We start from the raw sequence: 25,589 nt of genomic DNA, 5'->3' as shown, positions 1-25,589 counted from the left end.
AATGATTCAGCTTGGGGAGTCTGGGTGGCTCAGTCGGTTAAGCGTCAGACTTCGTCTTGGGTCATGATCTCATGGCTCGTTGGTTCGAGTCCCACATCCGGCTCTGTGCTGATAGCTTGGAGTCTGGAGCCTGCTTCAGATTCTGTGTCTCCCTCTCTCTCTGCCCCTTCCCTACTTGCACTCTGTCTCTCTCTCTCTCAAAAAAAAAAAAAAAAACAAAAACAAAACATTAAAAAAAAATTAAAACAAACAAAAAGAAACGATTCCACTCAGGGACACCTGGAGGAAACAAGGAGTTCTACTTCCCCTGGTGAGCAGTCTGTGTGCTGCTCCTAGCAATTCAGCCCTGACTTAGAGGCTTCAGTCAACACAAACAGCAGGAACCCAAAGCCCAGAAAGTCCAGGTCATGAGAAATAAGATAAGCAGGATGTCACGTTCAGGAGGATTCCTGAGGGAATTTGGCTCTGACAGTAGAATCCAAGGGAGCATCTTAACTCCCTGTGTCTTTCCTCAGATATGTGTTAGAAAAGTGGACAGAAAAAGGGAACGCTTGGGCCCCGGCCCTAGGCCCTCCTTTGGCAGTGTGCCCTTGGACAAGTCTCTCAACCTTCTTGGGCGTCTACTAATTTGTTTGTAAAATGAAGCCCAGAGGTCTGTCCACCCTGTATGTGTAGACTGCATGCTCTATGCCAGGCTCTGTGCTAGGCTGGAGGCACCATGAGTAAGAGAAAGAGTCCCCTCCAGGGAACCCTATGGCACTTAGAGTCTAGTGGAGTAAACCAACAGAATTGTTTAAAAGCACACAGATATTTTAATTATACTAAAATTGTGACAGTAACCAGCCTTTATGGGAATGATGTGCCAGCACTTATTCTAAAAATCAAGTCCTGTAACCTTTTAACAGCCATATGAGACAGGTACTGTCATTAGTCCCATTTTGTACATGGGAAAACTGAGGCTTAAGGAAGTTAACTAGATCAGGATCACACAGAGAAAAGTAAAAGGACTCTCTGAACAGGTCTGGCCAATTCCAAAAGCCAGTCAGTCCTTTACCCATTGCACTGTACTGACTTCCTTCTTAGCTAACCACAGTTCTGGAGACAGCATTTAGAACTGGCTTTTTTTTTTTTTTTTACCTAAGCGCCATTTCACAGTCTAATTCTAAGTGGAAATTTTACCCATGAATTCCCACTGGAGCATTTACTGAACCCCATCTTGCCTGGAAAGGACTGCTCCTTCTGGAGCCCTGGAAAGGCCACAAGGGACACGAGCAGCAGGTGGCTGAGATGCGCGGGTGGTGGTGATGCTAATGCTTTCACTCTGCCCCTCCACTGCTGGCTGGGTTACACACATCAAATCCCGTCTGCTCTCCCTGCTACACAGCAAGCTAAATCAATCTATCAACCAACAGCAAATCAACTCAAAAGAATAAGAAACAACAGAACTAAATAGGCACGCTGCACTTTCCTTGACCTTTAAACTGATTACAGCCTTGATTGTCTTCCAATTTTGAAGTGAAATGAAACGGCAGTTGTGCACAGAAGAGAGGCCTGGGCTGGTCCTGCCAGTTTACAGCTCAAGCTGCTTCTTAGCAAGGGTTAAATGGTAGCAAGTCTTTAAAACCGCCAATTTGATGAGCTCTTACTCTGCACCAGGCACTGTCTGTATGCTGGCTCATTTAAGCCTCAGGACTCTACCCATTCATTCATTTATTCACTCACTCATTCAACCAATACTTATTTGGTACTCACTTTATGCCAGGTGCTGTACTAGGTTAGGTCTTTGTCCTCATGAAGCTTATACTTTAACAAGGAAGACAGGTAACTGCCAAGTAAACAAATAACAGATGGACTTCTCTTGCCCGGGGCTCAGGGCATGCAGGCTTAGAGGACTCCACATTTTTAAATTATTACTTTAGAGAGAGACAGAGAGAGAGAGAGCAAGCTGAGGAGAGGGGGCAGAGGGGGGGGGGGGAGAGAGAGAGAGAGAGAGAGAGAGAGAGAGAGAGAGAGAGAAAGAGAATCTCAAGCAGGTTCCACTGTAGGTGCTGAGCCCGATGTGGGGCTTGATCCCACAACCCTGGGATCATGACCTGAGTGGAAATCAAGAGTCGGACACCCAACCAACTAAGCCACCCAGGTGCCCTGAGGACTCCCCATTAAAATTTTTTTAACGTTTATTTAATTTTGAGAGAGAGTCACAAAGCAGGAGTTGGGGAGGAGCAGAGAGAGAGGGAGACACAGAATCTGAAGCGGGCTGCAGGCTCTGAGCTGTCAGCACAGAGCCCGATGTGGGGCTTGAACCCACAAACCGTGACATCATGACCTGAGCCTAAGTTGGCTGCTTAACCAACTGAGCCACTCAGGCGCCCCGAGGTCTCCCCATTTTAAAGAGAACACGAAACAACTGCAGATCCAGTGCCTCCTTAGAGTATCAACTCTGGCTGACCATTAGAACTGGGAAACTTAGCATTAACATGCACGCCTGGGGGCTCATCCCAAAACCATCGGATGAGAACCTGTGGAGGTGAGGCACTGGAATTTTTTTAACTGGTAATTTTGAAATAATTTTGAATTTACAGAAAAGTGGCTATCATCATCCAAAGAACCCCCAGGCTCACCAGTTGTGTATATTTTGCCATACTTATATTATCATTTTCTCTCTATGTATGCATACATATACATGCATGTTACACATTCTTTTTTTTCTGAATCATTTGAGGTTAAGCTACATACCATATCCACTGATCGTTAAAGTCTTCAGCATGTATCTTAAGAATGAAGAGGCTTCTTACATAGCCCAAGAACATTGTTCAAAATGAGGAACTTTGATAGTGCCATGTATTTATTTATATAAAGACTATATTCAAAGTTTGCTAATTGTCTCAATAATGTCTTTCATAGAATTTTTTCCCATACAGGAGCCAATCTAAGATCATGTGCTGTGTTTAGCTGTCATGCCTCCTTGTTCCTTCCTTGGCCTTTCTTGACACTGGCATTTTTTAAGAATCTGAATCAGTTATTCTGGTGTGTGTCCTTCCTTTTAGGTTTGTCCGATGTTTCCCCATGATTAGATTCAAGTTATGCATTTTGACAGGGATAGTGCATAAGCATATATGTCGTGGGTCCTTGGTACATCATACCAGGAGGCACGTTATATCAGCTTGTCCCAATATTGGTGATATTAATTCTCAACACTTGGTGAAGGTGGGTCTGCCAGGTTTCTCTAATGCCACGTTAGCATTTTCCCCTTTGTTTAATGACTAATTTGCAGAGGGATATTTTGGAATTCTAAATATCATATTCCTCATCAAACTTTCACACAATGGTTTTAGCAAGTACTGATGATTTTTGCCTGAGATAATTATTTACTAATATGGTTACAAGATGGTGACTTTTTAATTTCATTAGACTTTCTTGTTTTTAAGTTTATTTATTTATTTTGAGGGGGGGTACAGAGAGAGGGAGAGAGAGAATCCCAAGCAGGCTCTGTGATGTCAGCACAGAGCCTGATGTGGAGCTTGAACTCACCAATTGTGAGATCATGACCTACACTGAAGTGGGATGCTTAACCAACTGAGCCACCCATGCGCCCCTAATTTCATTAAACTTTCTCTGTGTATTAGTTGGTATTCTAATGTAAGGAAAAGCTTCCTCATCTCCCTCATTTGTCAAGGAGTTATAATTCATTACTGTCCTATTAACTTTGACACTTAACTGTCCCAGATTTGCTCAGTGAGACTCCCATCAAGCTATAGCCTATATTCTTCTCCCATGTCCCCATCTTTATTTTCTGGCATAAGATGTTCTAGGCTGATCTACTTTCCTTGCCCCAGGCTTGTGATCAGCCATTTTTCCAAGAAACTTTTTTTTTTAAGTTTATTTATTTTGAGAGACAGAGAAAGCACCAGCAGGGGAGGGGCAGAGAGAGACGGAGAGAGAGAGAATCCCGAGCAGGCTCTCCACTGTCAGTCTCGGGGCTCAAACTCACAAACTGTGAGATCGTGACCTGAGCCGAAACCAAGGGTCTGACACTTAATCGACCGAGCCACCTAGGCATCCCCATTTCTCCAAGAAACTTAATTCTGTTTAGAGTAAAGTGTACTTAGAAACCAATATCTGGACACTAAGAATGCTCATTACTTCTAGGATTTTCTGTCAATGGCACTGGTATTTTTAGAAAGCTCCCAAGGTGATTCAAACGCGCAGCCAGTATTGAGAACCATTGTCTATGAAGAAGGCACCCAACCACCACCTAAGTAGATGGCTCTGGGAAGGGAAGGGAGAGAAGATATTTAGGAGCTGTGGAGTAGTGGACCAATGCAGTATATCTCAAAGCATGGGTAAAGACACATTAGTGGGCCATATAATTCATTTAGTTGGTCATGTCTAGCATTAAAAAAAATAAAAATAAAAAACAAAACCTCAATAGAACAGGAGGGCATGTACTAGATTATAATATAAAGCTATTTCTTACTGAGTCACAGTCCAAAAAGATTGAGAATTGCTGGTCTAAAAAGTGCTGGGCTTTTTTTCTCCTCTGCTAGATAAGAGTGGGTGCTTCCCCCAAGCCAAACCCTAATCCAGGGAAGGGAAGAGCCAAGAGAACACCTCAAAAAGGTTGAGGGTGGGGTGCCTGGGTGGCTCAGTCGGTTAAGCGTCTCACATCAGCTCAGGTCAGGATCTTGTGGTTCATGAGTTTGAGCTCTGCATCAGACTCTGTGCTGACAGCTCAGAGCCTTGAGCCTGCTTCGGATTCTGTGACTCCCTCTCTCTTCCCCTCTCCTGCCCACACTCTGTCTTTCTCTCACTCTCTCAAAAATAAATAAAATATTATTATTTTTTTTTAAATTGAGGGTATCTCAGTATTTACTTGAACATTTGCTTTAAGGGCAGATTGACATACAGATCATCCCCCTTGCTTGTCTGAGAAGGTTCAGTGTGACCTGGGTAGACACACTGGGGCAGAGAGAAGGAGGACCATGGAGAGGTCTGCATGTCCACCCATGAGAGTGAGTCAGGTGGACACTGGGAGGCAAGTTGAACTATCTTCCTGATGCCTCAACCAAGAGGGCTGGCCACTAGGTAAGGAGATCCCCAACAGCAAAAGGCTGGGAGTGGACTGGCAGAGGTGAGATCTGGGGTGGTGGTGGAAGAGGCAGAGACGGATCCAGATCCCCACAGGGGTGTTCTGCCACCTGTTGTTTCCCCCCAGGAAGAACGCATATGAAATACAGGAGTGAGAGAGTCAGCATGGAGATGCCTGCCCAAAGGACACAAATGGTAGCCTTAGCCGGAGAAGCAGTGGCAGCCAAAAGAGGATCACAACAGACAGTGATCTGTATCTCCCTCCTTCCCACCCGTCCCACTAGAGGAGAAAGGGATTCTGACAAGAAAAGTGTGGAAGTGTGAAAGATCTAATAGTTCTTTCCCCTACTCCCACCCCCACTGATGAAGGGCGGAGGGGGGTGGGTAAGATTTAAATGGGATGTGAGATTGAAATTTAAACTAGACTGGGCTTTCTGAAATTACAGCATACAGAAAAGACATGGAATCCACCCAATATGCCATGAAGGGACTGGAAAGACAGATTCAAGAAGGCAGGATTGAAGACAGTTTCTGGGGAGAAGAGAAAGCTTTTGTTTAGACCCCACCATGTTGAGAGTGTTCAATAAATACTATTTCAAGGAGGCCTGGAAGATGAGAAGCAGCTGAGGATGGGTTACCTGGCAGAAAAAAAAAAAGAAAGAAAGTACAGTGTCCTCTGGGTGAGGGAGGTATTGGCATATGGAAAGGACGGAAAAGTCTGGAGGGACTATAGCCTAGTGACAGGGGACAGGCTGGATGGGGAGTTGAGTTGAGAGGACTCAAAATATGGATGGCCTGTAGCCTGCTGAGGTGAGTAGGGTTATTTTTTCATAAATGGTAAAGTATTATGTATTTATTTAAAAGGTTCCAGGGCGCCTGGGTGGCTCAGTCGGTTGAGCAGCCAACTTCAGCTCGGGTCATGATCTCGCGGTCCGTGAGTTCGAGCCCCGTGTCGGGCTCTGTGCTGACAGCTCGGGGCCTGGAGCCTGTTTCAGATTCTGTGTCTCCCTCTCTCTGACCCTCCCCTGTTCATGCTCTGTCTCTCCCTGTCTCAAAAATAAATAAAACGTTAAAAAAAAAAATTAAAAAAAAAAAAATAAAAGGTTCCAGGGGCGTCTAGATGGCTCAGTCAATTGAGCATCTGACTCTTGATTTTGGCTCAGATCGTGATCACAGGGTCATGGGATTGAGCCTCACATTCAGCTCCATGGTGAGCATGGAGCCTGCTTGGGATTCTTTCTCTCTCACTATCCCTCCCTCTGCCTCTCTCCCTAGCTCATGCTCTCTCTCTCTCTGTCTAAAATAAAAAAAAATTTTTTTAAAGATTCCAACAGTGCACCTCTCCCTACCTCGTACAAATCCTAAAGGTATCATGTATCATTAATGTATTCTTCCAGGCTGTTTAGACGTCTCCGTGTTTCCATGTATATATTTTTAATATATGGATGAAAACTTACGGTTCTGCTATTTTTTCCACTTGATTATATATCACAAATCTCCTTCCATATTGTTGGTTGAATAAATGATACTAAATCCATACCATGCACCTGTTAAACTTCATGATGCTGCTCTTAATTGTTGACCAGAATGATGTTCTGAATATGTTCAGTGACAGATTGTAACGATGTAAAATCCTATTTTTAACAAAATATCTATAGACACTCATTTGTACCTGTTTGTACCAGAAAAAGTACAGCAGGATATACACCAAAATATTAACAGTGGTGGGATTTCTGTTTTTTTCCCTTTTTTGGCTGTTGTTTTTCTTTTTTACTTTCTTTAAAATAAAAAAAATATATATAATGTATAATAAAAATAATAAAAAATAAAAAAATATTTTGATAAAAATACATTAAGTCAATTCTAGACCCACATGGGGCTTGCACTCAACCTCAACCGAGATTAAGAGTCGCAGACTTTACTGACTGGGCCAGCCAGGTGCCCCTTGGTTGTTGTTTTTCTAATTTTCCTATCGTAAATAAATAGTAAATTAAAGTTTTATAACAAAAAATGTGGAAAGTAAATAGGACGAAATGGTGCTGCTATTCTTTGTTCTTTGTGTGTGTGTGTGTGTGTGCGTGCGCACAAATGTGTGTGTGTGTGTTTAATTTCTCACAAAAGGGGAGAGAACAAGCATAAAGCATCATTTCAGTTCAGACACACAATCAACAACTTAAAAAAAAAAAACCACCCGTCACACTGATGGACACTGTATTTCCAAAATGAGGGGTTATCCTTGATGTCTTATAGCTTGAACAAAAAAGACATGCAGACACAAGATGACCCTGAATTTGTCCCTGAGTGAGGCAAATAGCCATATAAATTATATCACATCACCTCTGGCATTCTAGAGCAGAATCTTAATATGCAGCCACTTCCCTCCCACACAGACTGAGTTCCCTGCAGACACAAGGACCCCGTAAGAACCCAGAGGGCTTCTTTCTGAGCCTGGGCTAAGACTCAGGCTTTTCCTAAATAAACTAAGGACTGTGAATCAAACAACTAACCTTTCTGTTCTTGTTTGGCCCAGAAAATCTTGACTCGCTGGTGAATGTGGTTGTCTTCACGCAGTTTCTTCTGCCACTGACGCAATTCTTGAATCTCAGGATCACACCGAACCTGGAAAATGCCCACAAAGCTTTAGTTTCTTTCCTACAACTTCTATACATTAGCTTGTTAACTCTGCATGGAAAATCCTTTACAAACCAACTGGATATGCTTTAGGTTCTAAGTGAATCAGTGTTTTAAAGGATTTATCTAAACTCCTACAGCTTATGTAGTATTTGAGTGTAAATAACGTTGTGTGAAGATTTGCTATACTAATGGTAGGTTGAGAACATTCTAGATCTGTGCTCTTCAGCAGAAATACAAAGTAGCCTCATGTGAAATTTTACATTTCTTTGCAGTTCCATTTTAAAAAGTAAAAATAAGTTAGTGAGATTATTTTTAAGAACATATTTTATTTTGGGGCATCTGGGTGGCTCAGGTTAAGTGTCCAACTCTTGATTTCAGCTCAGGTCATAATCTCACCATTCGTGGGTTCGAGCCCCATGTTGGGCTCTGCGCTGACAGTGGCAGAGCCTGCTTGGGATTCTCTCTCCCTCTCTCTCTGCCTCTCCCCGACTCGCACTCCCTGTCTCTCCCAAAATAAATAAACTTAAAAAAAGAATATATTTTATTTAACCTCAAAGATCTAAAATATTATTTCAACATGTAATCAATACAAAAATTATTTATGAAATATTTTACTCTCCATTTTCCATACAGTCTTCAACATCTAGTGTGTATTTTACAGTGACATCACAGCCCAATGTGGGCTAAACACATTCCAAGTGCTCAATAATCACACACAACTGGTGGCCAGTATATCGGTTCTAGAGGAATCACAGTCAATGTATTAGTTTAATACCAATTGACTAAGCGTCTACTGCATACTGGGCTTTGTGCTATACCTTGGCAATAAACAGATTACTGATGATAATTTTAATTAAGTTTTAATTTTATTATTCTGTAGCTCATATTCATTGAGCACTTAGGTCCCAGGCATTGTTTAAGTCTTTTACAAGATGTAACCATCAAAACAACCCAATGAGGCAAGAATGATTATGCCCATTTTACGGATGAGGAAACTCAATTGAAGCAGCTTGCTGAGTCACAGATCTAGGAAATGGTTTTGAGATTTCCAGCTGCTCTTGAGGGGCTGAGAATCTAGTAGGAGACATAGAGTACAGGAATAAGATCACCAAGGTGTGGTAAGAATAAGGATATCAGTGAGTACAAGGGAATACAGAAGGGGAACTGAGCTCAGCCTGGAGCAGTCAGGAAACAGGTCACGGAGGAGATGACTCCTGGAGTGAGTTTTGAAGCATAAACTAGAGTTAGTCATGGAGAGAGAGTGGGTAGAGTGTCATGGTGGTCCAGTTCTGCCTTACTGTGATCATGTCACAAAGCCAGGGCCCACCCTCCTGCTTTTTCAAACAAACACTGGATCTTGAAACTTCCTGCTCTGGTCATTGGGATATAGGCTTCCTGGATGAGTTTCCAAAGGGTCCTGTTGTCCTCTAGAAGCCTCACATGGCTTTTTATAACTAGGAACCTTAGAGAGCAATGTTGGGGTCAGGATGATCTCAGTCCCTTCCCTTCCAGAAAGATCCTTGGTTCTTTATGCAGACTGATCCCATGCACATCAGAGAGCTACTCACCAAGAGGCATTTGGAGAAATGGCCTTAACAAACTCAAGAAAAATAAAGTCCTTCCTATTACTTCATTTCTCAGAGCATGGGGTGCCTTAGTTATCTTAAGAAAACTACTCAAGTGATTTTTTTTCCCAAGATAAAAAAGACTGTTTTCTTCTGAACTTCTAAATGGCAGCTACTCTTGTTTAAAGAAAAAGAAAATATACAAATTATCTATAAATGTGTATTTAAAAAAAAATTTTTTTTTTAACGTTTATTTATTTTTGAGACAGAGAGAGACAGAGCATGAACGGGGGAGGGTCAGAGAGAGGGAGACACAGAATCCGAAACAGGCTCCAGGCTCTGAGCTGTCAGCACAGAGTCTGACGCGGGGCTCGAACTCACAGACCACGAGATCATGACCTGAGCCGAAGTCGGCCGCTTAACTGACTGAGCCACCCAGGCGCCCCTCCCCAAATCTTTTAAATTACAAACCAATGTTTTTAGTGTTTCCTAAAGTCTTATGTTCAAAAGATTAGGTACCTTCAACATCTCTGTTCTGTAGGCTAAGCAAACTCAAACCCTCATGGGTAGCTAAAAAGGAGGTTATCTACATCTTTTCCAGGAACTTCTGTTTATCTGGATCCAAGCACGCAGAAACCCCCACATTTCTGCACCATGACAACTAATACGCATAATGCTAATAAAGATGAAAGATCTTCTGAACCACTAAAAAAAGGTTAACACTAATTATAATCAGCAAGTTGACTACATTTTATTGTAGTCAAATTCTTTCTGTATAACTGATGTATTTGTATAGTTTGGAAGAAGTCAGAGAGTGTGGGTTCCTCTAGGAAGGAAGTAAAATGGGGGAGGGAGCTTTAGCTTTTTACTCCATATTTTTCTGGATTGGATTGTTGGGGATGTTTACAAAGAGCATATATTGTTTTAGAAATACAAGTGTTTAAATTTTAAATTAACAGGCTGCTGAGAGGCAAACAAGAGTTCTTTAATTTAAGAATAACTGATGAATTTCCCCGACAATCCCCTGAACTCTCAATTACCTTAATATTTAACAAACAGAAACACCATTTCCTTCATCATTCCAGAAGGCTACAGATGTTCTCAGGATTCTGCTGACCAGTTTAGGGTGATTTTCCTCTGTCTGGCCAGAGACCCTTGATATTTTTCTTGATTCCCTTCATTTGGAAAGCAAGGACTGCTATTTACTAAAGTGGAGCATGGCAGCCTTGTTAGTTAACTTCTCATTACCAGGAAAGCCTGGATCCCCAGAGAAGGCTTTTGTGAGCCCTGGGGAAAGCATGCACCCATTGAACAGGGCTAATCCGGTCATTATAGTCATGATTACGGAATCAATTTAAATGGCAGTGGCTGTGCCAATCAGCAAATACCGTAGAGTGCAGTGTAATGTTTAACACATCAACAGTTTCATTGATTTAAAAAAAAGAAGTCTCCTTTACGAGTGGCTTCCTACTTTTACTTGTTTAAATTACCACATGGAGTCCATCTGCTCTTCCAAGATACGCACACCGAGTAATACACACATTATTGTGTACTTGACTTTGGGTAAGCCAAGAAAGAAAACTCTATTAAGTGGATGTGAATTTTTTAAAAAAATGCCCGTGAACCAATCAAATTCTCCTAATTATCTATTACTCTGATGAAAGCCAAAACAGGACACCATATTGGTTAAGAAATCCAACTCTCTATCAGAAAGACTGAAGTTGAATCTCAGCTCTGCAAATGACAAGCTGAGGAACCTATGAGCAAGTTATTTAAACTGTCTGAGCCTCGATTTCCTCTCCTGTAAAATGGAGAAAGTATACATATTTCCTTCATTGCACTGGTGTGAAAACAAGATGAGATATTGTCTGGTCCATAGTAAGCCCTCCCTGTTTTAGCAATTTCTTACATCAACTAATAAAGTAGTAAGAATAATCTGAGTTCAGCTCTGGGGTTGCATCCTACAACCACTGGTAGGACACGGAGCCAACTGGCTGAAGAGCCAGTGATTCATAAAATTGGAAGTGAGGTCTCTTCCCAAGGGCTTACAGTTTATTGAATACATAAATGATCTTACAATTATATAACTGTAGGCATTACTCAACCAGTAGAGAGATATCAGGGCCGTAGGATGGTGACTGCAGCCAGGGAAGAAGAGAGGGGCCCTATGGCTGGGACTTGGAAATTACCCTTCATACTTCTGAATTCCTCTTAGCTCAGTTGTTTTCTTTGCTTCTTGGCAAAACAGACAATAACATAGCAACGCCTATTCTCTCTGGAGGATTCCTTGGGGTTTTTCTAGTTGCTTTGGAGGAAGAAACTTTCAGTATAGTACAGTTCCTGGAAAGATGCTGGAGAAACAACACAACGGTCAGCACTTCAGTCGTGCTGGCAAGAGTCAGCCTCCAACTGGGTGTGAGACACCTCAGAAGGTCCTTACCACATCCTTGCCATGACTTGATGTACTAACGATAATACTGAAGGATTTTATACCCGGGAAAAGTGGATTTCAACAAGAAAGAAATATATATTTGCAAATTCTCTTGCAAATACCTAATGAAATATTCACAGTTTCCAACTCTCTCATACGTTCCAATTTCTCTCTGCAGGTAAGCTTCATTTCTTCATTTCTTCTTTATTTCTTCTCAGATCTTTGGCAAAATGAAACAAAAGTTGGTTTCTCATTCTGGTAGTTATGAGTGTTCCATATTGTTTTTAGGAACAAATTATAAAAACCTGTAGATATAACATATTTCCTGGTATTGTGGAAGTGTCCCAGACATTCATCCGTACTAAGATAGTATGCCTCTTAGAAGTTGCTGGGGGCTTTCAGGGAGGAGCAGAAATGTGTTCTAGAGAAATATATACTTTTTTAATTTTTTAAGAGAGAGAGTGTGCAAGCAGGGGAGGGGGCAGAGGAAGAAAGAGAGAGACAGAGAGAGACAGAGAGAGAGAGAGAGAGAGAGAGAGAGAGAGAGAGAGAATCTTAAGCAGGTTCCACACTAAGTGTGGAGCCTGAGGTGGAGCTCAATCCCACAACCCTGGGATCTTGACCAGAGCCAAAATCAAGAGTTGGACACTCAACCTACTGAGCCAACCAGGCGCTCCTAGAAAAATATTTTTTAAACAGTGGGTTCAGCACTTTAGCGAGTAGTAAATTCACTTTAGTGGGTTGTGAATAACATTTTAAAAAGTCTAATCCAATAGAAAATACCAGATATTCTCTTATCATTAAGGACCCACTTTATCTCTGAAAATGTTTTTTTCTTTCAAAGTCTATTTTATCTGATGTTAAGAATGCAAGATCACTTTCCTTTTGGTTGGTATTTGTGCCGTATATTCTGGGTCTTTCAACTATTCTGGGTCATTTTGTGTTACCTGTACCTCTAGCATAGAGGCAGATTTCTTTTTAATCCAATCTGAAAAATCAGAGTTTATTCTATTTACACTTATTGTGATCAGTAATATTTTATTAATCTAATTCACCAAATATTTTTATTTATCATGCTTTTACGTTTTTTTTTTCCTTTCCTGCTTTCTATTGCATTGGATTTTCTTTTTTTTTTCTTTTAAGATTTTATTTTTTTAAGTAATCTCTACACCTAACATGGGGCTGGAACCTACAAACCCGAGATCAAGAGCCGCACACTCTACCACTGAGCCAGCCAGGCACCCCTGAATTAGATTTTTGTATTCCATTTTTCCCCTTCCACTGATTTGTTAGTTCATATTATATATTTTTTGAATATGTCATTATAATGTAATAAGCAACTTAAAGTAAAAAATGAGTCTGTCCAACCTCCCCTGAAGCACTTACGGGACTTTAGAAGACTTTAACGTCCCACTCTCATCTCTCATGACTGTTGTCCAGTATTTTAGTTTCCCCTCATTTATTCCCCCACTGGTGTGTGTATATGTGTGTGTTGTGTGTATATATGTATACATATGTGTATATATGTATATATGCACATGCAGTATATGTACATAAGTGTACGTATGTGTGTGTGTGTGTATATATATATATATAAAATAGTCAATGTCTATTTAGATGTAGCAGCTTCCTCATTCACTATTGTTTCTTGCATTCTGCTCCCACTCCTTCCTTGTGGATTCAATTTCCTTCTAACTCAAGTACATCATTTAGTAGTTCCTCCAGTAAGAGATGTGTTTGAAAATGTATTTAGCCATTGCTCTTGAATGATAATTTAGTAAATTGATTAATAATAAGTTGATTAATAAAATGATAATTTAGTAAATAATAAATCTATTATTAAATAATTAATTTAATATAATTCTCTGTTGAATGTTACTTTCCCATAGGATTAGAACACACTTCACCGTTTTCTGGCATGTGCTACTGCTGATCAGTAATTTTTTTTTAAGTTTATTTATTTATTTTGAGAGAGACATAGTGTGAGCAGGGGAGGGGCAGAGAAAGAAGGAGAGAAAGAGAATCCCAAGCAGACTTCATGCTGTTAGCACAGAGCCAATGCAGGGCTCAGACTCACAAAATCATGAGATCCACACCTGAACTGAAACCAATAGTCGAATGCTTAACCAACTCCTGCTGATCAGTAATCTTTTAATTGTTTTTTAATGTTTATTCGTTTTTTGAGAGAGAGACAGAGCATAAGTGGGAGTGGGGCAGAGAGAGAGAGGGAGACACAGAATCCAAAGCAGGCTCCAGGCTCTGAGCTGTCAGCACAGGGCTTGAACTCATGAACCACGAAATCACGACCTGACTGAAGTTGGACGCTTAACTGACTGAGCCACCCAGGCGCCCCTGATCAGTAATCTTGATCAGTCTCATTGTTCTTCCTTTGTAGGCAATCCTTCTTTCAAAACAGTTTTAAGACTTCCTCCTTGCTTGTGGCATTCCAGTTTCACCAGGTAGCATTTTGCTGTGATTCTGTCCTCATGTATCTAGTTCGGGATTCGTGTTTCTTCAGCTTTGGGATATTCTCACCCAAAGAGCTCTATCAACACTGCCTCTCACCCACTCATTCTGTTAGACTTATGTTTGCAATTTCTATTTCTATTAGACTTATGTTTGACCTTCTTGTCTCAACTGCTTTCCCCAATTTCCCACTGTATTTCCCTGCTGCCTTCTTTCTCCCAGATCTCTCTCTGAATAGTAATTACTCCTCCAGCTGTGTCTGCCTACTATTTAATGTACACCCAAAATATGGTTCATGGATCAGCACCATTGGCATTACTTGAGCTCATTAGACATGCAAATTCATGGGTTCCACCTAAGACCTATGAAGTCAGAACTGAATAGAGAGGGGCCAGGAATCTATGTTTAACAAACTCTCCAGGTGATTCTGAAGCTTACTGGAGTTTGAGAAGCATGGCTTTAGCCTGTTTGCTAAATTGTTTTCTTTTCTTTTTTTTTTAAACTTTTTTTAATGTTTATTTATTTATGAGAGACAGAGAGTGTGTGTGAGTGGGGAAGGGGCAGACAGAGGTGGGGACAGAGGATCTGAAGCAGGCTCCGCACTGTCAGCACAGAGCCCAATGTGGAGCTCGAACCCATGAAACGTGAAATCATGACCTGAGCCAAAGTTGGATGCTCAACCAACTGAGCCACCTAGGTGTCCCTAAATTGTTTTCATTTCTAGAGGTTGTACTTAGTTCTTTTTCAAATCTGATCCTTTTTTTTCTTACTCCCCTATTTAGCAAGGCTTATATTCTTTAAAAAAAATTTTTAGTATATTTCTATAATCATCTTAAACGTACTTATTTCACAGCCTCAAATTGCCACCCTTGAGGCCTTGGATTCTCCAGTTGGTGGTACTTACTGGCTGCCCCCCCTTCCCCCGCCTCCATTCCTTGTTGGTTTATTTTTTATTATAAGCTCATAGTCACTGAGGGCCCTAGTTCCATTTCCAGGTCTGAGGTCATGTTTTTTATGCAGGAGTCAATACAGGTTTTTTTAAACAACAGATAGTAAATATTATTTTTTAATTTTTTTAATGTTTATTCATTTTTGAGAGAGAGAAATAGAGAGAGCCAGTGGGGGAGGAAGAGAGAGGGAGACACAGAATCTGAATCAGGCTCCCGGCTCTGAGCTGTCAGCACAGGGCCCAACACAGGGCTCACAAACCGTGAGATCATGACTTGAGCTGAAGTCAGACACTTAACCACTGAGCCACTCAGGCGCCCCAATATTTTTGGCTTTATGGGCCATATAGTGTCTGTCCCAATGACTCTGTCATTATAGCACAAAAACAATCATACCCAATATGTATTTTTAAAAATGGGCATGGCTGCGTTCTAGTAAACTTTATTTAAAGAGTGGTCCAGGGGCGCCTGGGTGGCTCAGTCGGTTGAGCGTCTGACTTCGGCTCAGGTCACGATCTTGTGGTCCGTGAGTTCGAGCCCCGCGTCGGGCTCTGGGCTGATGGCTCAGAGCCTGGAGCCTGCTTCCAATTCTGTGTCTCCCTCTCTCTCTGACCCTCCCCCGTTCATGCTCTGTCTCTGTCTCAAAAATGAATAAACTTAAAAAAAAAAATTTTTTTTTAATTTAAAGAGTGGTCCAGAGTTGGTCCACAGGCTATAGTTTGTCAGCCCCTGCTCTTATCCTTAAGTGGGCATTAGAATTGTAGCCCCCAGGGGTGCCTGGGTGGCTCAGTTGGTTGAACGTCCAATCATCTTTGGCTTAGGTCATGATCTCACAGCAGTCTGGAGCCTGCTTTGGATTCTGTGTCTCCCTCTCTCTGCCCCTCCCCCGCTTGCACTCCACCTCTCTGTCTCTCAAAAATAAACATTAAAAAAAAAAAAAAAGAATTGTAGCCCCAAGCTTCCCTTGGTTACCCTTCCATTTTTCTGTATGTATTGCACACACATTATTCCTTTAAGACAATTCTCTAAATTTACCTGATGATATTGAGATCACTTAGGGCACTTGTTAAAAGTGGAATCTCACGGGGGCTCCTGGGTCGCTCAGTCGGTTAAGCATCTGACTCTTGATTTCAGCTCAGGTCATGATCTCACAGTTCATGAGTTTGAGCCCTGTGTCAGAGGCTTGGGATTCTCTCTCTGTGCACCTCCCCCGCCCCAATAAATAAACATGAAAAAAACAGAATCTCAGGCTCTTGCCTTGTAGGCTCTGATTCATTGCATGTGAGGTGGAACCAACATGTATATTTAGCAAGAACCCCCGGTGATTCTAATGATCTGAAGAGTTTGAAACTGCTCTAACCAAAGAATATGTGAAGAATGAACTTAATGTTGAGACTGACATCTGCTTTAAGACCCGCAGATTTTTATCTCAGTTCTTACACAATGCCACGTTGATTATTCAAATTCTTAAAATCAGAGTCAAGAAGGACTGCTCAGGCTATTAGTGTGTGGTCAGGAGACAGGATCTGTATGACTCATGAACAGCAACTGCTTTTTGGTGGGGTAGTCTTTTCAGTGCAATTCTAGAAAGGCCTTCTCCTAGGAAGCCACACCTATTTTTTATACTAAAGTTCCTTGAACAATAATATCATATTGCAGTATATACTTGGAAAAAGCGGAATTTCCCCCAATAGCTCGGGGATGACAGTTGAGATAAAGTTCATCCAACTTTCCTTGGTACTTGTTTACCCAAATAATCAGGGAATTATTAAGTTGCAAAAGTATTTAAGGGATTCGATGAACTTTCCAATGATTTATGAATTACAGCCAAGTGAATGATGTCAAAGACCATGTTATTGCACAATGCTTTGATCTTCTTCTTACCATTGATACCCGTAACTGACATTTATATAGTTATGGCTGCCCAGATGTATCTAATGTGCAGTCAAGGTTGAGAGCCACTGCTCAAAATTGTGGACACTTCACCCCTCCACCAGTGGCTCTCAAAGTGGGGTCCTTAAACTAGCAGCTTCAACATCTCTTGAGAGCTAGTTTGAAATGTAAGTGCTCAGGCCCTGTTGCAATCCTACTGACTCTGATACTCTGGAGTTGAGGCCCAGCAATCTGTGTGTTTAGAAGGCTTTCCAGATCATTCTGATGTAGACTACTATATGAGAACTGTTGCATTGTTCCCCTAGTGAATCCCAGCTCCCTGGATCCCTGCCTCTTGGAAAACTGTACCACTCTTCTCATTAAACAGGGGAGTCTAGCCCCCCTCTTTCTTTTTTTTTTTTTAATTTTTTTTAACATTTATTTATTTTTGAGAGACAGAGAGAGACAGAGCACGAGTGGGGGAGGGGCAGAGAGCGAGAAGGAGACAAAGAATCTGAAGCAGGCTCCAGGCTCTGAGCTGTCAGCACAGAGCCTGATGCAGGGCTTGAACCCATGAACCGTGAGATCATGACCTGAGCCGAAGTTGGATGCTCAACCGACTGAGCCGCCCAGGTGCCCCTATCCCCCCTCTTTCGAATCTAGGTGAGCCTCATGACTTGCTTTGACCAATAGAAGGTAACTGAAGAGCTGCTGTGCAAGTTTCAGAGTCTGGGCCTCAAGAAGGCTTGAAGCTTCCATTTCTAGAATGTTCTTTCCATAATGTAAGGAAACTGGTCTGGCCCACTGGAGGATGACAGGCCATGTGGAAGAGAACTGAAGAGCCCCAGACATGTGCCTGGGACCTTCCAGCCCAGCCCAGGAGGTCATCTAGGCCAAGAATACCACAGAGCTGCTGGAGAGGTCCATCATGGCCAAAGGGTGCATGCTGAAAGTGGTACAGATGAGGTTGGAGCGCCAGACTCAGAGCCCCAGTGGGGAGCCATGTGGGGACATCCCACACACAGTTGAAGGTCCTGAATGCAGCATTCACCATTAAATGCACCAACCGAATGCAGCCACGTGAGTGAGTAGAGGAGAAATCAGCAGAAGAACTACCCAGTTAACCCAGAGGACTGTGAACAAGAATCAATTGCTGTGGTTTAAGTCACTAAGATTGAGCAGCAGGAGGGCTTATATTACAGCTGTACAATTTACCCACATACTTTGCCTTGAAGGGAAATTGATTAGCCCTTTAAAGAGAAACACTCGAAAAGTTGTAATTTTGGCCAGTACTAACCACCAGGCAGAGTATTGGGTGCATCAGATGCAACTAATACATAGGTCTGGCTTCACGGGCACCCTGTACAGTCACACAGGCCCTGTGCTTAGAGGGCCTTACATTGTTTTCACACCCTTGTTGTCACCATCTAGAAATTCTTAAAACTTTGAACCAAGGGCCCTGTGTTTTTATTTTACACTAGGCCCTGCAGATTATGAATCCAGTCCCACCAATACGTAGTTCCGTCATTTATTCATCACAACACCCCCAGAATTTGGCTTATCAGTTTTCACCACGTATTTGGGATGCGTTGCGACTCAGCAAATAAAGAGGGGGGCAGGAGTTGCAGACTGGCCACAGACATAGCATGGCATAGCATTTTTTGAGCATATTAAGGAAAATCCACTTGCAGAAATAACCCAGAGTATATTTAAACAACGACAGGACGAGGCAGGGGGAAGGGGAAGAGACTGGCCTGGGAAGCTAGGCCCCAAGCAGGCTAAACTCACTATTAATAGTGCTGTGGCCTATTTTGGCCTGCCTGGTGGCCCTGAAAATTGCCCTGAGAACTGGGCTTGGGAAATGACAGTGGAAATCAGGTGCCTTCATTCTGGGGTATCACTGGAACCATGCTGGGCACAGACAGAGGTCTTTCTGACAAGCTAAAGGACATTTTGCAAAACAGGATTTTCTTTGACAGGGAATTAAACAAAAAATTAAGGTTGGGGCACCTGGGTGGCTCAGTCAGTTAAGCATCTGACTTCGGCTCAGGTCATGATCTCATGGTTTGTGGGTTCAAGCCCTGCATCGGGCTCTGTACTGATGGCGTGGAGCCTGGAAACTTCTGTGTGTTTCTCTCTCTCTCTCTCTGCCCCTCCCTTGCTTGTGCTCTCAGTCTCTCTCTCAAAAATAAATAAATAAATAAACTGGAAAAAACATTAAGGCAAACTATCAGGAAATGATCAGGAATATTAGGGAAGAAAATGCATTGATGAGATCAAGTCAATAAGGAACTAACAGGAAACCCTAAACATGTGTTAGGCACTATGCTAAGCACTTAACATACACCATTTCATTTATACCCTCACATATAACTCTGTGAAGGCAGCACTATTATTATCCCCATTTTACAGGAAAGAAAACTGAGGCTTGGGAAAATGTGACCTTATTAAAGGTCACAGGGTTGATGAGCCAGGATTCAAACCCACATCATGGCACTCCAACTACTCAGGCTGTCCCCTACAGCTCTTCCTCTCAAACTTTCGTATGCAAAGAGTCACCTGGGAATCTTGTTAAGATACAGATTCTGATTCTAGAGGCATGGGGTGGGGCCTAGATTCTGCACCGCCAACCATTTGTCACGTGACGATGACCCCACTGGTCCTCAGACCCCAATTTGAGTAGCAGGGATGTGGATATTACAATAGTTTTCCTGCTTCTACTTCTAACCTCCTACAATTTGGTTTCTCTACAGCGGCCTGCATTATTGTGTTCGTTTCCCCTGCTGCATAGTAAGTGACCTCCCAAAATTTGGCAGCTCACAATGTCAATGAACAGTTATCTCACACAGCTTCTGAGGCTCAGGAATCCAGGTGAGGCTCAGCTGGGTGGTTCTGGCTCAAGGTCTCTCACAAGGTTACAACTAGGATGTTAGCTGGGCCTGTAGTCACCTGAAGGTTTGGTGGGGCTGGAGGAGCTGCTTCTAAGATGGTTCATTCATGTAGCTATTGGGTGGAGGTCTCAGTTCTTGTATGTGGGTGTCTCTATAGAGCTGCTTGTGACATGGCAGCTGGCTTCTCCCAGAGTGAATGATCCAAGACAGAGAGAGAGAGAGAGAGAGAGAGAGAGAGAGAGAGAGAGAGAGAGATACCAAGGCTGCGGTGTCATTTATAACCTAATCTTGGAAGTGGCATGCCATTCTTTCTGCCATATTCTATTGGTTACACATATCAACCCTGGTATAGTTGTGGGAGGGGATGCTTCAGAAATGAGAATACCAGGAGGTGGGGATCACAGGGGAGTCATTGTGGATGCTGGCCTGATGGAAACTAAGTGAGAGAATGCCTCTCTTCTCAGCTTCATTGATGTTGGTCTTGGCCATGTGACTTGCTTAGGCTACTGGAATGAGTGGGGAAGTGGCACGTCCCAGACTAGGCCTTAAGACTTGTGTGTGTTTTTCCTCACCCCTTTGAGAGATTTTGATCTCTGATGTAAAAAGAACATGGCCTTGGCAGCTGCTGATCTCAGAAGAATGACAGACCCTGGACAAAACCACATAGAACCCAACAGCCTAGAGCCAAGCGTAGCCAAACACAATTTGGAACAGCTGAAATCTGGCTGATCTGCTGGCATGTGAGTAGGAAATAAATGTATGTTGTGAGCCACTGAGTTTTGGGGTGGTTTGTTAAGCAGCATTATTGTGACAATAGCTAGCTGACACACTTCTTGACATTATATTATGTATTTATTTTTATCTATATAGTCTATGGCAAGAATGCCAGTTCCATGAGGGCAGGGACTTGGTCTTATTCCCTGCAGTACTCCCAGCATCTAGACCAACGCCTGCCTGCCCCATAGCAGGTACTCAATAAACACTAGTGAGTGAATATCAGTGAATGAATTGATCTAATTGTAGAGCATGCCTGCTTAACCTTTATGCTATTAGACTGCCTTCGAGTTAGCCTAGAAAATTGCCAAGTATTAGAAAAAGAATTGTCTTGAATAGGAGTTCTAGGCAGCATACCCTTTACAAAGAAAATGGGACACACACCAAGTTGTCGGCCACTGTCTCTGTGCCAGACGCCATCCCTCTTCACCTGGGCTACCCAGGTCACCCCGGACTTCACCCAGAAGCGGACCCTGGAGTCACCCAGAAACCACAGCCACCCTCTGCCTGAGAATGGAAGTGCTGCTTTAAATGACACTGGCTCACCTGGTTGGGTGGCTGTCCCCAGAGGAAAGCCAGAGAGATGGCTAATGACACACACAGAGAGAGGAAATCACCCCCCACCCCTGCCCTGAACAGCTGCACCGGGAGACACCCCCCCTCTGGAAAGGAGGAAGAGGAAGTCAAGAAAGCTGTAAAGCTGACTAACAATCTGGGGAAGGCAACAGTCACAAAAAAGCAGAAGGAAAAAGGCTGGCCCTTAAGTCACTAATTGTTGGGCTGGCTGATGAAATATAAATCAACACCCACTCCTCAGGTTTTCCTCAGGTCCTGCCACTTCAGGGCTCACTTTGGGTTGGGAATATCTTGAATGCGAAATTGGCCAAATTCGTACCTTCCAACTACATGAACAGTGTGTTTTCCTTCAAATACAAATGCTCAGCGGGCACCTGGGTGACTCAATCAGTTGAGCATCTGACTTTGGGTCAGGTCATGACCTCACAGGTTCATAAGTTCGAGGCCCACATCAGGCTCACTGCTGTAAGTGCAGAGCCCTCTTCAGATCTTTTGTTCTCTTTTCTCTCTGCCCCACATCTGCTTGTACTCTCTCTCTCAAAAATTAACATTAAAAACCCCCACAAATACAAATGCTCAGAATAGATCTACGTGTGCTGATGTGGAAAGCTATCCTCAATGCTAAAAGAAAGGCAGGACTCAGGATGTAGAGTGTGTGCGCATATTTATAAAAAACACAATAAATATACATAAATGTTCACATGTACAAAAGAAAAACACTAAAAAGACACACACCAAATTGTTAACAGTGGTTTTATCTGGGAAACAGGTTTAGAGTAGGACAAGAATGGAGAGCTCCACATTTAACTTTAAAGTACTTGTTATAAAAAATAAAAAAATAAAAAAAATAAAGTACTTGTTATATATAAACTATAAGGTACCGCCTGGGTGGCTCAGTCGGTTAAGTGTCCAACTTCAGCTCAGGTCACAATCTCACAGTTCACAAGTTCAAGCTCTGCGTTGGGCTCTGTGCTGACAGCTCAGAGCCCAGAGTCTGCTTCAGATTCTGTGTCTCCCTCTCTCTCTGTCCCTCCCCACTCTGTCCCTCCCTTGCTCGCACTCTGGCTCTTTCTCTCAAAAACAAACAAAAAAAAATTTAAATTAAAAAAAAGTACTTGTTATGGACTGAATGTGTTCTCCTCAAATTGTAGCCCCCAACATGATGAGATTAGGGAGTGGTAATTGGGATTAGATGAAGTCACCAGGATAGGATCCTCATGACGGGATTAGCACTCTTATAAGAGGAAATCAGAGAATTTTTTCTTTCTGTCTCTCTCTCTCTCTGCCATAAGTGGACACAGCAAGAAGACAGCCATCTGCAAGCCAGGAAGAAGTTTCTCACCAGACACCGAATATGCCGGCACCTTGATCTTGAGGCTCCCACCCTTCAGAACTGTAAGAAATAAATGTCTGTTGCTTAAGTTCCCCAATCTGTGGCATCCTGTTATACAGCAGCCCAAGCTAAGACATTATTTCTATATGGGTTTTGTTTACCATGAAAATCTTCCATTTTATAATAAAAATATCAATGGAAGACTTTTTTCATACAAAGATGGCCATCCATTTCCATACCCAAACTGACATGCTCCTCCTTGCAATATGTTCTGAGTTGGTCAGATGTGGTTGTAAAAGGACCTCTTGTTTCATATGACGTTTGCCAGGGACAAGGAGGCCTCTCCTCCCTTGCTCTGAGGTGAGGACTGTTATTGAATCCTTGACGCCATGCCTCTGCTTGCCTTGTCCTTTTAGTTACATCAGTGTTTACTTTCCACAAATTAGTGCTGACTTAACCCATCCGGCAGAAGATCGTGGTCTACAGCCATGCCCAGATCTGCCCACATCACCACCGCCTCGGGAATGGGTGTGTTTATCCCACTTCTCGTCTCCATCTGCTCCTTGGCGTTCCAGCTACTCTCATACCTCAAGCAATCTTCTAATAGCACACATAAAATTGACAGAGAAAGACTACTCTCTCCATCTGCTCTTGAAAACCTCTCTGATGTGTTTAGGAAACAAAACCTCAAATAGGGTACTTTTCAAATAGGGAAGACACTGATAGATAATTACACCCATAGTGATACCATTCATTTCTGCAGCTAGAATTCACAGGACACTTTCTTGTGTGGTGCCACTGAAAAACATTTTGATCTTTATGCTAACGTGATGAGCTGGGCAGCTATTATCAGTCTCAAAGAGAAAGAAATTGAGATTCCGAGGATAGTGATTTGCACTGGATCATCTAGTAGATAGGTAGCAAAGTGGATTCCAATTCACTGGTGGGTCTTAAATCTGGCTATACATTAGTGTCACGTCAGGGGTCTTTTAAAAACTGCCTATCTCTTATTCTCACCCTGGCCAGTTGAACAAAAATCTCAGGGGAATGAGGCCTTGGGTATTAGAATTTAAAAAGAAAATCTTTCCAAGGATGACCTTGATATACAGTGAGGCTTGAAACCATTGCAATCCATAGGTAATAGATAAGCCAGTCTTTTGTTAAACTCACATGTGCTAATTCATCACCAGGATTAAGAGCTCTCTCTTATTGGGGTGCTATATTGGGGTGCTATACCATTCAACAGTAAAAAGGAAGAGACTACTGATCTCCACAACCACATGGAGGAAACTGATGCATCAGGTCCAGTGAAGGAAGCCAGATGCAAAGGCTATATTTTTTATGATTCCATTTATCTGACATTCTGGAAAAGGCAAAACCAGAGGGGCAGAAAACAGATCAGTGAGCATCCAAGGCTGGTGGTAGGGACAGAGGTTAACTACAGAGGGACAGCCTGAGAGAATTTTGGGAGATGATATAAATGTTTCTATGCCTTGATTACGGGAGTAGTTACACTATATGCAGTTGTCAAGACCGAAAGACTATACACAACAAAGGGTAAATTTTACTGTATGTAATACATATCTTGAGAAACTTGATTAAAAAACACGTATACACAAAATGAGATTTACTACACATCCACTAAAATGGCTAAAACTAAAAAAGACTGACCATACTAAGTACTGGTAAGGACATAGAACAATGGGAACTCTCATACATTTCTAGTAAGAATGCAAAAAAAAAAATAAATAAATAAAAATAAAAATAAAAGAGAGAGATGGGATTCTGAGGACAGTCAGACCTGGGCTTAAACTCTGGCCTTACCAGTTATCACTGTGTGATGTTGGGCAAGTCACTTAGGGTTTCTAGGCCTTGGTTGGTTCATCTACACATGAGATAAAAGTAGTACCTACCTGCCGACTTTATAGGATCAGCGTAAAGCATAAAGGAAATAATGCTTGTAAAACACTTAATCCAATGCCTGGCACATAGCAAAAGAAGCAATAACACTAGATTTTGCTATTCTTCTTTTTTTAAAAATTAATTTATTTATTTTGAGAGAGAGAGAGAGAGTGTATATGCACATGCACACAAGCATGCAAGCTGGGGAGGGGTGGAGAGAGAGGGAAAGAGAGAATCCCAAGCAGGCTCCATGCTGTCACTGCAGAGCTCAACATGGGGCTCAATCCCATGAACCCTGAGATCATGACCTGAGCTGAAACCAAGAGTCGGATGCTCAACCGAATGAGCCACCCAGGTGTCCCTAGATTTTTGCTATTCTTAACATTATTATCATTCTTCTTATTGCTTCCTCTGAGCTCATCAAGAGGTGGATGATGTTTCTAAAGCACCCAGCACTGTTCTTGGCAAGTCGAAGGTCCTCAATACACATCTGTCAAATGAGAGAGTGAACATATGGAGCCACACGTCAATGGAGGGAATAGACCTCTATTTGAGTGGAACCGGCAGAAGGGATACCCACAGCCATCCTTGGGGGCACTCCACTTCACATGCTAGAGTTCTAATATCGGGATCCCCACCTAAAACCAAGACCTCCAGAACGTTGACAAGTACAGAAGTTTTACTCTACTTTGTCAGCTCGTATACATGACCTAGATCTCCCTAATAGCTTATAAACATTCTCCATGTGTTAGAAAATGCTCACAACCAATTTCACTGTGGGGGAGGTTCACAAATACCTGCAATACAGCCTAAAGGAAAGGGCATTTGGGGATCTTCTGGTTGGGAAGGTAAGGTGATAGTGAAACTGAAAAATAGACTGAAAATGTATTCATGGGCCAGCAAACACCAAGAAGATTCCTTAAGAAGATAAATCTGTCTATGTGGAGTTCCCATTAGAGGAACCGTGGGCAGAGATTTCTTATCAAATCACAAAGGTCGTGACCAACCCTCTGAGGCTATCAAGAGATGGCTGTGCACCATCAAGAGGAAAGCTGAGGGTAATCTGATGCAACGCCCATTTTTAGCATTCCTTTTGCACAATACAATGTC

At 42.4% G+C, this 25,589-nt stretch overlaps 1 protein-coding gene across 7 annotated transcripts in view; it reads right to left on the bottom strand.

Moving 5' to 3' along the window:
• The window catches only part of IQCK (IQ motif containing K), a 124,452-nt gene that overhangs the window by 30,471 nt on the left and 68,392 nt on the right, over positions 1-25,589 (bottom strand). For 5 of the 7 annotated variants that reach the window (XM_049638371.1, XM_049638365.1, XM_049638369.1 and 2 more), the window contains one exon: positions 7,596-7,707. In XM_049638371.1, the coding sequence (XP_049494328.1) occupies positions 7,596-7,707 (112 nt within the window). Of the gene's footprint in view, positions 1-1,759; positions 1,826-7,595; positions 7,708-25,589 lie in introns of those variants that run through there. The other 2 variants (XM_049638368.1, XM_049638366.1) reach the window with 2 other exon arrangements.

The sequence above is a fragment of the Panthera uncia genome, chromosome E3, assembly GCF_023721935.1.
Source record: "Panthera uncia isolate 11264 chromosome E3, Puncia_PCG_1.0, whole genome shotgun sequence".
NCBI classification, from domain to species: Eukaryota; Metazoa; Chordata; class Mammalia; order Carnivora; family Felidae; genus Panthera; species Panthera uncia.
The sequence above is the reverse complement of the archived record's forward strand: the minus strand, read 5'-3'. Positions and strand labels throughout refer to the sequence as shown.